General features: G+C 46.6%; 1 protein-coding gene across 3 annotated transcripts in view; it reads right to left on the reverse strand.

Moving 5' to 3' along the window:
• LOC119180906 (FGGY carbohydrate kinase domain-containing protein) overlaps positions 1-14,753 on the reverse strand; it is a 141,378-nt gene that overhangs the window by 36,258 nt on the left and 90,367 nt on the right. For 2 of the 3 annotated variants that reach the window (XM_075882988.1, XM_075882990.1), the window contains one exon: positions 12,471-12,578. The exons of the other annotated variant lie outside the window; for it this stretch is intronic. In XM_075882988.1, coding sequence (XP_075739103.1) covers positions 12,471-12,578 — 108 coding nt within the window. The remainder of the gene's footprint in view (positions 1-12,470; positions 12,579-14,753) is intronic. 3 annotated transcript variants of the gene reach the window in all.

Genomic DNA, 14,753 nt, shown 5'->3' on the forward strand with positions numbered 1-14,753 from the left:
ATTGCTATGTTTTCAAGCAGACTACATGGCACAGCTGTGGTGCGGCATAGTGTTGTGCAGAACGATACAGCAGACTGTGTTGTGGAAAATTGCATTCTTTGTATTAGTTGCAATAACGTATAGAATACGTAAGAACGCCTTGTTCGAAGCAAATTGTTGTAGTTTGATTACGGAATAAGATTTGTCGCCTTAATAGAGTAACGAGTTGTTCTGTGGTAACTGTGCTGAAGCATGACTTCCGTGAAGAGGCTATGTCTTAAGGAGATAGTTGTATTCATGCTCACGGAATTGATCGGCAACGCTATACCTTCAGCATTGTCTGGGAAAGAGGGTCCTCATTTTTACAGTGTATGTCTAACGATCGAAGGAGCTCAGTGGGGTGGTGATGATGGCCTTTGCAGTGTTAGCACGACTCGCAAGAAGCGCCATAGCATTGAACGGAATGGTAGACGCCGGACCAAAGCGTCGGCGGACACGGTCATACGTTCTGGCAACACCAAGGTGGCCAGCCTTTGGCACATGATGTAGTTGCTGAAGTACGGTTGAGCGCAAATGAGTGGTACTACGAGTGGGTTCCTGTCCCACGGTGTTCATGTTCCTGCAGTATAAGATGCCGTTCCTGAGACGAACATTCAAAGCGCACTTTCCGTTGATACAATATTAAGGTGGTTTATTAGATCTCGCGGGGGCGCATGTCGCTGTTGCTCACGGCCAATATTGCTGAAAGCGGAGAGCAAGAAAATACAGATGAGCGTGTTTTCCGTTACGAGATCTGGAACGTCGACGGGGTACCGAGAGAGGCAGTCGGCTTCCTGGTGCAAGCGGTCGCACTTGTAAATCAGAGCGTACGTAGAATCATGGAAGCGTGGATTCCGACCGGCAAGGCACCCAGTCTATTGCTTGAGGGCTGCAAGGCCGCTTAGAGCATGATGGTCTGTGGCAACGGTGAGAGGTTGGCCATAGAAGTAGGGGCAGAATTCATCAACGGCCCATACAAGCGCAAGGCACTCGCGCTCAGTAATATAGTAATTGCGTTCGGCAGGGGAAAGATGCCGACTAGCATAAGAAGGAACTCGAACATGACTGGATTGAAGCTGGGCTAACACCGCGGAAATACCGTGGGCACTAGCATCTGTATGGACTTCTCTTGGAGTGGACGGGTTGAAGTGGGCGAGAATTGGCGGTGCCGTCAAAAGTGTTAAGAGACGAGAAAAAGCCGTGGCTTGATCAGGACCCTACTCATATGGCACATCGTTCTTTAGAAGATCAATGAGGTAGCACGCAATTTCTACGAAGTTTTTGACGAACAGTCGAAAATATGAGCATACGCCCACAAAACTTCGAACGTCCCTGGCACAAGTTGCTACGGCTCAATTGAGGACAGCGTGAGCATTGTCAGGATCAGAGCGGATGCGAGATGAGTTAACGAGACGCCTTTGAACAGCTACTCAGAGATGCCCGAAGTGGCATTTCAAAAAATTAAGTTGTAGCCTGGCTGCAAAAAACACTGAAAAAATGAATAAAAGTAGCTCGACGTCAGACTCGAATATTGGTAAAAACACAATGACGTGTTACTGACAAATGTCACAAATGAGCGCTCAAAAAAGTGACAGCTTTGCCGCAAATGTGAAACAATGAACGTGATAGCTACATATAGGAAAGTGACGCGCAGAATGGCACGCAGATCAAACCTATGCCGCGTTTCTGACGCACAAGTGGTGCACGAAACGTAATCACAGGTACAGATGAACGCGAATAAGCGTCTCAGCTGTTACTTCGCTGCGTCTGAAAAGCGCGCCCTTTACAAACGGAGGCTGTGCAACGATTGCAGTGACCTTTGCGTGCCCCGTAACTACAACAGAATCGTTCCAGTGCAAGCCCAAGGCAGCTAACAAATATGATCCTCCCCACCGGGAGATAAGGGCGCGCGTGAGATTGTCTATTATCCTCCTCTCCAATGGCCAAAGAAAGCGTGAGAGATGAGAGCCACTGCGCGCTCATTGCGCCATTTTGCTGATAATGCTGAAAACACGATAGTTCCTCTGAGATGCCCAGCAACAGCAGTAAGTGCTAGATATAATAGGTTGCCGTTTGAATGTTGAAAGACGGGTGCTCCAGGTAGCTCAGTGGTTAACGCCTCGCAATGCCGACGCGGAAGTCTTACGTTCAATTAAGCGCGAGTTTCTTCCTGGATTTTTTTCTTGGGTTTTCATATGTAGAGATACGTGTACATATACGATGAGTGATGGCGGCGCCCGCCTTGACGCTTACGCTGGCGGCAACATCTAGTCGTGAGTGTTCATATAATTGCTATCGCGATAAAAGCACACACCTTCGAATTCTAACTGCTACATGAAATCGAGGCGCCAGACCGATGCCACAGAAACAAGCGAAAAAAATAAAACAGTCAACTAAGGACTCCTCCAGCGCGCCGCCTCTTCTCCTAGAAGGCGCCGTGGTACGCTGACCAACCTTTTCGCACATGTTGCCGAGCGAACCCCAGGAGCTTCGAGAAGGAAAGCGTCACTCACTCCATGGTTGCGTCAGGTGCCGCGGAAAGTTCTCCTAAAGTCCCACCCCTTCCCCAGCTTTGATTGTACAGCGCACCGACGAACCTTCCAGAACCAAGGGCGAACGTATTTAAGCGAGCAGAGGATGGTGGTGAGCAGGAGATGAGAGTTGGCGCCAGTGTGCGTGGAGCAGGAGATGAAGAGAGTTTGCCACTGTCAGGCGAAGTGCTGTTGCTACAATGACCAAGCAGATGAGATGGGTAGGTTTTCTACCAGCGATAAAGGCTTGTATTCTAAGCAGGAGAACAGTGTGTGGTTACCGCCAGTGGGCGAAGACACGTTCTGCAGTTGCAGCACGTGAGTGGCTGACGTGTTACCAGCGAAGAAGTTTTCTTATTGGAGCACGGACGTTTGACAACTCGAAGTACCTGGAAGAGAATCATCGGGAACAACGGGACCACAATCACCGCTGGACTTTCAGTGTTTGGTTCTTTGAAGAGAATTATTCAAACTTTGTTCCAAAAACTTTGAACTGAATAAGTTTGACGAAGTTTAATTGATCTTTAAGTGTCTTGGTTAGTGCATGAGATTGCATTGTAGCCCGTGTTGTTGTTTTTTTTAAATTCTCTCCTTAGCAGAATAAGTTTTGTTCAAAAATACACACATGTTTTCTTCACGCAAAAAGTCCAGTAGAGAACGCTGGTGTGGTCAACGAAGCCTGCTGTCAAAGTCGGGTGGTCGGCCAGGCCCGAGACCTGTTGCATTGAGGTCATGGCGACGACCTAATTGTAAACCAGTGCAGGTCCACAGTAAGTGTGAGGCCGTTACATCTTGGATTGGGGCGTCACAAAATGGGCATGATGTGCCGTACGGGCCTAGGTTATTTTGCGCCCAAAAGGTGGTCACGAATGGGGTAAGTGCAACCCCTATACGAAGCCTCCGCAACGTGACCTCCTCTCGGCAGGTTAAACCACTAGGGAGGTCTGATCCACACGAAGGTACAAGAGCTTGTATGGCACGTCGAAGAATTTTTTTCGGTGCATCTGTCCTTGAGCGTCCTCAGCAAAATGCGGTAGCAGGTACGGTGTGATTAGAGGGTTGGCTGCCAATTTAGCTTTGACAATGTCCGAAAAAGCGGCCTGTGGGACGCACTGAACACTTATTTGCACAAATGCGGAGGCATCGAGAACGTGAATAGTATCAGAGAGTGACGTAGAGCGATACACTCGTCGTATATCGTGAATAGTTCACGTCGAGTCTGTACGAATGATGAGCTGAAAGCATCTGCCTGGTTGTAGAAGAGGTAGCAGCGCTGCCAGTCCATCACATATGGCGGCCAGCTCAGCAAGGTGAGCCGGTGGTGCAGGATCCGCAAAATATAAGCATGTCTGGCCCGCCTCTGGTAATCTAGGACATAAAAGGGCGGTATTAACGGTGGTGCCACTCACACTGGCATCCGTATAAGTGAAGATAGTAGCGGCATATCGGTTATTCGTACGAAGGAGGCACGATATTCCGGCGTTCGCCTGGCGTGGAACCTGGCTTTAAAGGCGACCAAGGGGTTTGCTTTCCCTCAGTTGCATTTTTTTCCACGGGGAAACAGTGGTCGTTTCTGAAGGTGTGTGGTAAACTTCTTTGCCCATGTACCGCACCAATGCCACAGCCGAAGAGAAGGTTGATGGCTTGAGGTTGCGCGCACAGCGACGCTGATGTACCAGTTCATCAGTTGTGTTCAGCTGGGATTCCTGTTGAAGTACTGTCGGTGGAGTGGTGCGTGGCAGGCCAGTTATGGCGCACATGGCTTCGTGGTTCATCTCCTTTAGACGTGCCCACTTTACCAGCGCGAGGTGATGAAACTGAACGTGGTAAACGAGCCTTGGCTGCAATATCGCACGGACAAGGAGGCGAGCCATGCTAGAGGTAGCACCACCAGATTTCTTCGCAGTCCTTCCTATGAGGTGTATTATTTCTGATGCCTACTGGTTGGCACTCTTGACCCAAGGTTCTGTAGATCCAGTCGCGTGAATTTTCGGGCCAAGCACACGGAGATTTTAGGTTTCGTGTAGTGGGTGCTGACCCAAAATAATTGCTGAGGCTGGACTTCCAGTTTACGACGTCCATGCTTGTTTGCAACCGACATGAACTTCGTTTTTTTCTTTAAAGATTTCGAGACCTATCTGAGTGCACTAGATGTGAGTTATGTCTAGTGTCTTTTGCAAAGTATGTTCTTCATAGGTAATTATTGCGTACATTGTCCAAAGAGGGATGTCGTCTGCACACGTGGTGTATTTTGCATGGTGTATCACCACCAGCTTCCATGCCAGTGGGAGGAGGGCCACGGTAAAAATAACCGGTGCGAGCACAGATTCTTGTGGGACACCTCTATTGGAAACAAACTTTCCAACTGGCTGACCAGCTAGGCGAATGGAGAAGCTGCGATCGTGAAGAAAGGCTGTAATAAACGCGTACGCTCTACTGAGAAATTTGAGTCAGTGCAGAATTTCCACAACAGCATCATGACTCACATTATCATATCCATAGACAGAATGGTGCGAATCCATCGAGATCGACGTCCAACGAGAACCATGGATGAGATGTAGGCAAGGCCATCGTCAGTGCCTAGATGCGGACGGAACCAAATTTGGCCAGGATGACACCAGAAGTATCTCTCGAGCCAGCACGTAATGCGTAACGTTAGAATACGCTGTGTTTTTGCCAATGTTGACATGAGAGCTATCGGACGCATCTGTGCGATATTTCCGGGAGGTTTTCCTGGTTTAGGAATGGCAAACATTTGTGCATGCCGTCAAGAGTCAGGAATGGTTCGAGCAGCCCAAGTTTTGTTTATGACCCTAAACAGGACAAGTAGAACCTCGCCTTCAAAGTTTTTGTGAAGTGCATAAGGTGTGTCATGTGGGGCCGGTACTTTGCTCGGTTTTGACCAGTCTATTGCTGATAAGAATTCAGCCATAGTGGAATCAGCTTGTATTCTCTGTACATCGGTATGCATAGAAAGCATACCTGTATACGCTGGCAGGCAGTTCTGAGCCATGAATGGAAGTGGAGCCATGTCTAACGCAGGAAAAAATTTGTGGGTGACGGTGTCAGCGAATACAGCTGGAGCCTGGCCAGAGGCTAATAGGGTGCAGGCTGCGGGTTCAGAAGACCGCCGACCACGTTCCATGGCTTGGATGGTGCGCCATAAAGATGCATTAGACACCAAACGACCAAGTGAAGAGCACCAGTCTATTCAATGAGCACGTTCCAGGCGGCGTTCATGGCGTAAAGTTGCTGCTTGAAGGCGTTGGGCCTCCAACCTAATGGCACTTGCTGTGAAATCACGTTTTCACGCTACTTCTGCTTGACGGCGAGATGGCCATAGACACAAATTGGGAGCAGGTCGTGATTCACCTACCCTCTACGCATTTGTAGCTTGAGCTGATGCCGCACTTATGCAATCCAAAGGGTCCGAAGCAGAGCGAGAGATTGCGTCTTCCGAAATCACCCTGTACTGATCCCAATCCACCACTCGACAAGGCTGGCGAAGCTGGCGGATTCTGTCCGATAGTAAACCGGGGTGAATTGGGTGCTGTTCACTACCCCAATATTCAGGTTCGAGGTCTCAGGAGATCGCAATGCCACCTAGCCACCAAGATAAATCCGGTGAATGAGGCAACGCGTGAGGGTGATCGCACTGACAAGTGGGCACTGATACATCATTAAGAAGCGTAAAGTTCGTGTCCGTAAATTTATCGTGCACACTAACGCCATGTGTGCTGCAATAAGCATAACCCCCCGTTGCCCCCATTGTTTTGAGTAAATCTTGCTGTGTTGTGCACCCGTCGTTTAGGGTATCTTGTGATTTGAGACTCATTCTACTGGATTATTGCCTAGGGTGCATATTCATGTGTTGTTTGATCTGCCGTATTTGAGAATATAGTTTTGTTTAGTTATCAACTCTTGGCTCTGCCGCGCCGTGGTGGTCGAGTGGCTAAGGTACTCGGCTGCTGACCCATAGGTTGCAGGATCAAATCCCGGCTGCGGCGGCTGCATTTCAGATGGAGGCGGAAATGTTGTAGGCCCGTGTGCTCAGACTTGGGTGCACGTTGAAGAACCCCAGGCGGTCGAAATTTCCGGAGTCCTGCACTATGGCGTCTCTCATAATCATATGGTGGGTTTAGGATGTTAAACCCCACATATCATTCACTCTTGGCTCTGAATTGTTCATTGTACTACAGCCGGCGTTCGCTGGCGCGCCAAATAGGACCACATCAATATTGTCTGTGCCTTGGTAGTGAAGATCGAAGGCGGCCGATTCTTCCACCCATTAAATCAGCCCGGCGATTGCATCTCTAATTACCGGGGCTACTGACAACAACAAAGGCAAATAGATCATTCGAAGCTGCACAAAAGCATGTCAATCATCCGCTTGAACGGGGCTGGCGTATTCCACAAGCCGAACGGGAAGACTCTGAACTGGTATAGAGGCCACCAGGCGTTACAAAGGCGGTCTTTTCACGGTCGAGGGTGACTGCATCAATTTGCCAGTAGCCAGAGCGTAGGTCTCTCGATAAAAAATAGGTTGCGTCATGAAGGAAGCCCAGGGCATCATCGATACGAGGAAGCATAGAGATATCCTACTTGGGGGCCTGGTTTAAATGCCGATAGTCCACGCATAAACGCCAGGTATTGTGTTTCTTTTTACCTAGGACCACAAGGGACTCCCACGGGCTCTCGAAAAAAGCTCAATGATGCATTTTGTCAGCATCTTGCTCACGTTCTGTTAGATAACTTGGCTCTCTGATTGTGACACTTCGTAAAGACGCCTGTGAATCGGAGCTGCATTACCGGTATCTATGCACTGTTTAAATTTTGAGGTTTGACCTATACCTAGCATCAAATATGTCCGAGTAGGTAGTAAAGAGATCACTGAGACCTTCGACTTGACATGACCACATGTCTGAGGCAATCATCTCGGCTACGTTGTTGGGCAGTGTAGAAGACGTGGCTGTGTTGGCACTATGCGTGTGCGGGGGGACTAGTGCGGACAGTTCAGGTGACACCGATGAGACCTGGCACTCGTGCGACGATGACAGAGTGGCGAGAATAATGCCTTGGTCACAACCGAAGGTCGCAGGCTCAGTTCCTGCCCACGGCAAAGTATGTTTTCACCCACTTTTTTTCTTTCAATTCACATTACAGTTTGGTCTGATAACTTCCTTTACACTTTCCTAGGCATTATTGTCTGTTAGGTCTCATAGCTTATGTGATAGAAATATTTTTATGTAGTGGTACCACCGCCAGATAAACTCAACTAATGCATCTCGCATGATCGGTAAACGACAGTGCCGTAGCTATACACCTACCAACAGTGCGCAAGTACATGACCTAGAGCCTGTTTTTTTTAACAACTGAGTCGCTATAAAAGGCTGCATTTACACGCCGTTTATTAGTCCTCATGTTCAGAAGGATACCAAGGGCATTCATTACCAAGGATACCAAGAACATTTTTTAACGACTGATGGATTTTAACGCGTCGCGTACGTGCAAAGGTTGCAACTTTTGACAGTACATATACAAGGTTCCAGAATATATACATTCGGTGTTTCTATATACGAAGATATATATCCTAAATTACCTCACACTTATTAAACCAACGGCCACATTGAATTATTCAGAGCTTTTAGCTTAGCAAGTGATGAGGATCAAGCAATACTTCATATGACGTTTGCCTCGTTTTCGTGTTTTGTTTTTGTTAATTTATCTCTACGGGGCCGTAGCGCTTTCAAAGTTCGGTTGGCCAAGCGATTTAGCTTCTCCGCCTTTTACTCTGCTGATTAGCTTACTCATACTGTGTTTTGCCTTTCCTTCTTTATTGTTTTACTGTAGCCTTACATGTCTCCTCAGATCTGAAAATTGACCAACGGCGTCCCGCGTAGCAGGCGTAACCATGGGACGCAAACAGTTATCTTTCCATGCTCATGACGCATTGATATCGAAAATTAACTTTTCACGTTTTTACAGCTTGCGCAAGTTTTGTACACCATTGTGGTGCAATCACTCTTGCGCTGTCACCCTAGGAAACATCTATTGGTAGCGCTGAAGTCTTTGTTGCATGGAACAAATGTGTGATTTTATTTTTTCAAGCTGTGATGAGCTGCATGCAGCTCCGCCTGTTCGGCATATCACCTCTACCCTTTTGGTCATCTGAGTGCATGTATAAACGATCATGGTGAGCCTTTCACTTATCGGGCTTCCGTATTACATACTGGCATGGAACAAGGTAGAGACGGCCGGTATGATCGGTTTCATCCAATGCGTCAATATGCAATGCAGCGATGTCAAGAGGGCTCATGCACAGTCTAATGCAACCTCAACAGTATCCAGCTCGCTGATGGTTCCCATCGACGCTTCTGGGCAGGCGAGCTGTGCATCCTTTTGCACTGTATGAATACGTCGTGAGGCTGTAGAAAAGTATCGGCACAGCGTTGGCAAAACTTTTGGAACGCCACGCGGTGACTTCACAGGAACACCTCCAATTAGCCACTGGTTCACGCGAATGATGTCACTCTCATTGAAGTGCTTTTCGCACACGGGCAAAATTGGGGAAACAAATGTGAAACCACCAGCTTCTTGTCACGACATTGTGCGTTTACTTTTTCCGCTGGTCACTGTAGGCAGCGAGAACTCTGAGAGATTTTAGTCATTTCTTTTGTAACCGAATCGACAAACAGGTATTCAGCAGGTATACAGTATTCTTGCCGACCTTCAGGCACAGCACATTCGGTACAATAGTAATCATACGGAGAAAACTTTACGCAATCGCACGCCATAATATATGCATTGACCCCGTAGCGGCACCAGCAGACAGCTTCCCTCTAATCTGCCCAATGCCCCAGGTGGTGATGCAGCACCTCCCCGGGGCCGCCGCTCGCAGCGCACAGAGCTCTCTCATAGAAATACGGCGAAGCTTCACGAGCAGTAAATGTACTGAAAGACTCTGACAACATTACTGGAAGCGCGCGGACGCCGCCACGGACTACGATAGATGCCTGACATTGCCCGACTAAGAAATGCATTCGCATTTATAACCAACTTGGTCAACGCGTTTTGCGACGTATATACGACGTGATAGCTTAGCAGGTATATATCCTCGAAATTTTTGTGGGAAAAGATCACTTTTGTTAAATTTCGCGTCGTGTTTTGCAGTGACTATTACATGTACTAAAAAAGACGTGAACTTGTGAAACTGTCAGCGTCGTGGCACCTCACATTGCATCGTTCACGAGGCGCCGTGCGCCAGCTGTGTGTTTTGTTCGCAGATGGGGCGGATCGCAAGTGATCTGCGAGCGTACGAAGCTGTACCACAAGGGCGTACGTTCAAAGATATTATTTCAGGTCTTCAGCAAACCAAGCCACGTATTTCCAAGCGGACAATGGAGAAAAAAAATTCGGTAGATCCCACGTGCCTGGGAATCGACGTTATGCGAAGCATGTGGTTGGAAGGTGACCGTGTTGCAACTTTTATTATTGAGTGATAGGCTATGAAATGACGCTAAATTCATGTACAGATGTTGCACGCACACACATCTGTTGAAGAGTTGCAAATGTTTATATAACAAGCTGTTTTCACTTGCGCACCGATGCCAACTTGAACATACTTATTAGCAACACCAGAAGCTGATATGATGAGCTGATTCTCACGAGGATGCTGGCCCTGAACACTGCTACATAAATCAACTTCAGCGCACGACAACTAATCACAATGGACGTTAACCCGACGTGACGGCTGTATGTAAGGAGTACATATGTAATGTATTAAAAATTGGGTAGGTAGCACTGCAACCACTACTGACGTTTCACGAAGATGAAAAGTACTTCCGAGGCCTGGTGTAGCTCTGTGGTAAAATGTTTGATTGCCACGCACAATGCTTGGGTTCAATTCCAGTTGGGACCCTAACATTTATTCTTTGCATTCATTGGGTCGACGCTACTGATGTCGGGTATTTCTTAACACTCGCGCGTAAAGATTGCACCCGTGTGTTCTCATCTTTGCTTGGTAGATACTAAGTGTCAATCACCTGTAGCACATACCCGCATACCAGCAGCACATATCTGCCCGTGGGTACGTGCCACAGTATGACGAGAAGTGTTTGACGATGTATGTGACGAGATTATGACATTATTCATGTCTTGAACAGCATGCCATATTAATCAAACCAACTTACCCTCACATGCTACTTTTGGTTCACGCCAAGTTAAGGGGCTAATCATGAGAACACCCAAACGTAAGCGGCTAGATAGATATAGATAAATACGCTCAAAGTTGCCGAACTTCGCTAAGAAATGCATCGCATATTTACTTTATTATTTTATTTCAGAAGTACTGCCAGCCTCACAGATGAGGCCTTAGGCAGGGGTGGGTGATACAAAAAAGGAAACAACTATGAACATACAACAGGAACGGAAACACGTCACGCAGAGCTACACCATCAAGAACTAGTGCATCAAAGTAAAACGCCAGTACTTACACAATTGTTGGTTTACGCGTACACGTACAGAAAAAAGAAAAGAAGACAAGATAAAAGAAAAACTATGACAACATATATCTGTTCATACACAACTAAAAACTAACATCATATAACGGTTCAAAAATAGGCAACGTTTCAAAAATGCAACACATTGATAAGAAAAAAGTGATAGAAAGTGGAACATGAATGGAAGCCTGTTCAGGATGCGTGGTGGAATAATAGAGGGCGAAGCGCAAAGAAAGATCAAAGTCAAGTGGGCTGCTGGTGTTTAAGCTTTCCCATGAACGACTAAACGGTTTCGCAGTTCACCAGATCGGCAGAAAGAGCATTTCAATTAGTGACAGTGCACGGAAAAAATGTGTTTTTAAAGGCTTTTGTTTTACAGAAATATTCCTTCAGTTTTTTGGATGCTCGGAACGAGTTGATCGGCGGTGAACCGATCAACTCGTTCAAACCAAAGCGCACGCAGCCCTTTGTTTCGTTTGCTTCCACGACAGTAGCGATTGTTTACGCCTACGCTGGCGTCCCAGCGTTACAACTTGCGATCTCCGGGTAGCTTTGAGTTTTCTCGGGTTCCCCACACACGTGACCACTACGCTGTTGCTGTCCCGACATGAACTAGCTGGCTGACCTTCCGGCTAGCTCTGGCTGCCAGAGAGATGCCATAGGTCTAAAAATCGAAGATCTCAAATATGTCGCACTCACCTTGCTGGGCTCAGCAGGTACTACAGTAAACCTGCCAATACAGACATCACAGGTTCTACGACCGTGCACGACCGATGCTTACGTGTTGCATTACTGAGACTGGTGTGAAGTCGATAAAAAAACTAGAGTTTTAGACTTTAAACTAGAGCTTCAGAGTTTCTCTCAACAGCATACGCGTGTAGTAGCCGCAGTGATTGTAGCAAGCAAAGGATAATGAAGTAATATCTTATCCAGCTTCTAGGGAGAGAAAATATTGCTGAGCTCTGGCTCTGTGCGTCACTTTTCTATTAGAACTTTCGTCATCAACCTGTGGCCTGCGGGGCAGTGTAAACTGACCCCCAGCACAACGGCAGCTACCCTCTCTCCACTTCCCTTGTCACTTACCTTTTGAAAGCAGACGTGGCAGTTTTGAACTAAAATGGTGTTCTCACTGTTAACGTATGTTTGATTGCAACTTTGTGACATGCTTTATTAAAATAAACATGGCTTCTAATCCAAACTGTCACATGAGTGTTATTTCGAAGAGCTTCTACAACTTGTCCTTGAGCTGCTCTGCCCTTGCCGCACCCACCATCCCCCTGTTTTGCTATCCGACCTCCGCTGCGCTGGTTTCATGAAATTTGGTCCTCCGCTACAAAAGGTTACCGACCCCTGACTTGGAGGGTTAAGACAACATGCCAACTCTCGCCTATGCACAAGACAGCATGGACGACATAACACTCACCAATGCCCCAGCTGCACTCTGGCCGGGTTCGCTAAGCCACATTCCTGGAACCATGACCGAGAGGAAAGGGCCGGGAGCACCTGGAGAGAAGATGCACTTCTCGCTTGCCTGCGAACGCGTGTTACGTCACTTGTAGAATCGGTAAGATTTTCTTTTGCCAGAGTAGTCCAGTAGTCCCGTAAATAAAGATCAAAAAGCAAATCATAGCCAAGATGAGTATGGAATCATATAGCAAAGAACAGCTGCTAAACATGCAGTATATGTTCGTTCAGCATATATCTTGGTTGACTCGCAGCACGTGACTGTCAAAACATTGCACTCTAGTTTGATTGAACGAAACGTCGATTATATTTTGTTTCGACTACTATGTCAGTTCAGAGTTTGTTGTCAATTCATTTTTTTACCAATGACACTCACCAACGGATGTAGATACTGTTGACACGCTTTGCGTGTGATGTATTGAGGAAAGGAAAGGGTTTTGAAGATTCAGTAATAGTTACCTGAATCTTCAAAACCCTTCGAGAGCCATGCGACCTTAGCCAAGTTTCTAGTGCTGAGTTATTACGCGATAGCGTTAAAGAGCTCTTTTCGCAGAAATTTCGGTGTCCGTGGCGGCATCGTTTGGTTGTGAGGGAAAATCGGCTTTGCCCATGAGACAGTTTTAGGTATAGATTCAAATAGATAAATTATATAAAACTTCGGCCAGAGAGAAAATCAAATCCAAACTTTTTGCGTGCGAAGCAGCAGGTGCTTTCTACTAAGCCACGCCAGTGCTTGAAAACTAATAGAAAAAACGTCATAAAAATATCATGTTGTAGGGGTTTTCTTAAAGGGGCCCCGAAACACTTTTTCAAGTTACAATGGAATGAATTCACTGGAAGAGCTTATTGCATTACAGATTCAACGCTGCAAAAACTAAGAATCTCTGCATTGCGAGGAGAGGTACAAAGATTTCTCGCATGCTGCAATTGCATTCTCTCTTCTCACATCCCGCCGAAAGCGCTAGAATCTAATCAGGGAATGATGGGGCAAGGAAAATACGTCACCTGAGCCTCGTGGTTTTGAGCACTTTTTCTTTTTTTTTTCTCTTAGAATGTGCGGCTTTTTAAGTACGATAGCACGCGCACGCGTGGAGAAGTCACGGCCCCCCCACGGCGATCTCTGTTACAATCAAGCGTTCCATGTTCAATTTAGCCAATGGCTGATAGATGGGCTTGCTACGACTGATTTTTGAGCGTTTTCTGTCATTTGTCGAGAGAATAAAAGGCACTTTTTAGCTGACTTTGATAATTTATTGTAAATTCCAGACCGCGTTCTGCGCTATAATATTTGTCTTGAGTGTTGTGAGGAGCCTCTACTACCGATCGGCAGCATTTTCTGACCATGCTGAAAAACCTGTGCAGAGCCCCGTCAATATAAAAAAATATTCTCTAAAAGACTCGCGCTATAACACCAGACGTCAAAATATGTGAATTGCGCCGCGAATATAAGAGGGAGGCGGGGTCAATGCTATTCATCCATTTACAAAGTGTGCAGGTGTGCCCAGCGTGAAGACCAGATTTTGGTTGAAATATCCGGAGCCCTCTATTACGGTTACCCTCATAACATATCGTGTTCCTGGAACATTAAACCCAAAGTAATACAATCATCATTATTATCACGGATGCGTGGCATATTACGTACATATAGTGAGCAGGTAATGGGTACTTCGCACATTTTCAAAAGGAAGAATTATAACCGAGTGGTACTGCGAAACTGTACTTTCAGAAGGTAGTATAGAAATCCAAGGTAGTTGGTACGAACGCATTGTAAAATAGCGCAAATAATGAAAACCTTAAAGTACGTTGAAAGTTAGCGCCTGTGTTATCTCTTCTCCTGTGCCCGTGTGTGTTACTTGCATTATTTTAGAATTCTAGGATAGCGTGAAATGGCCGTTAAGCGCACAAACATGCCTTTCCCTGCAGCACGTTAGGAGGCGATGCTCACGTGGCCCAATCGCGATATTGCATTTTAATTTGAAGGAAAGCTCAAGCATAATTTCTTTTCTTTCTTCTTTTTGTGACAATGTAACACCAAAATATTGTTCACAATGTGGGTGCGGCTTTCAGCAGTGGTGGTGGTGAAAAACATTTATTTATGGGAGTTATGTACATAGAGGGCGCGGAGTGGTCCTTAAGGGGCGGGATGCTCATATCGATGAAAAGAGCAGCAGCATTTCCGCCACAGTTATCTTCCGACATTGATATCATGAGACGAGCGAGAAGCCCAAACATGTTAACGAGA

Source organism: Rhipicephalus microplus, unplaced genomic scaffold, assembly GCF_043290135.1.
Source record: "Rhipicephalus microplus isolate Deutch F79 unplaced genomic scaffold, USDA_Rmic scaffold_14, whole genome shotgun sequence".
Classification (NCBI taxonomy): Eukaryota; Metazoa; Arthropoda; class Arachnida; order Ixodida; family Ixodidae; genus Rhipicephalus; species Rhipicephalus microplus.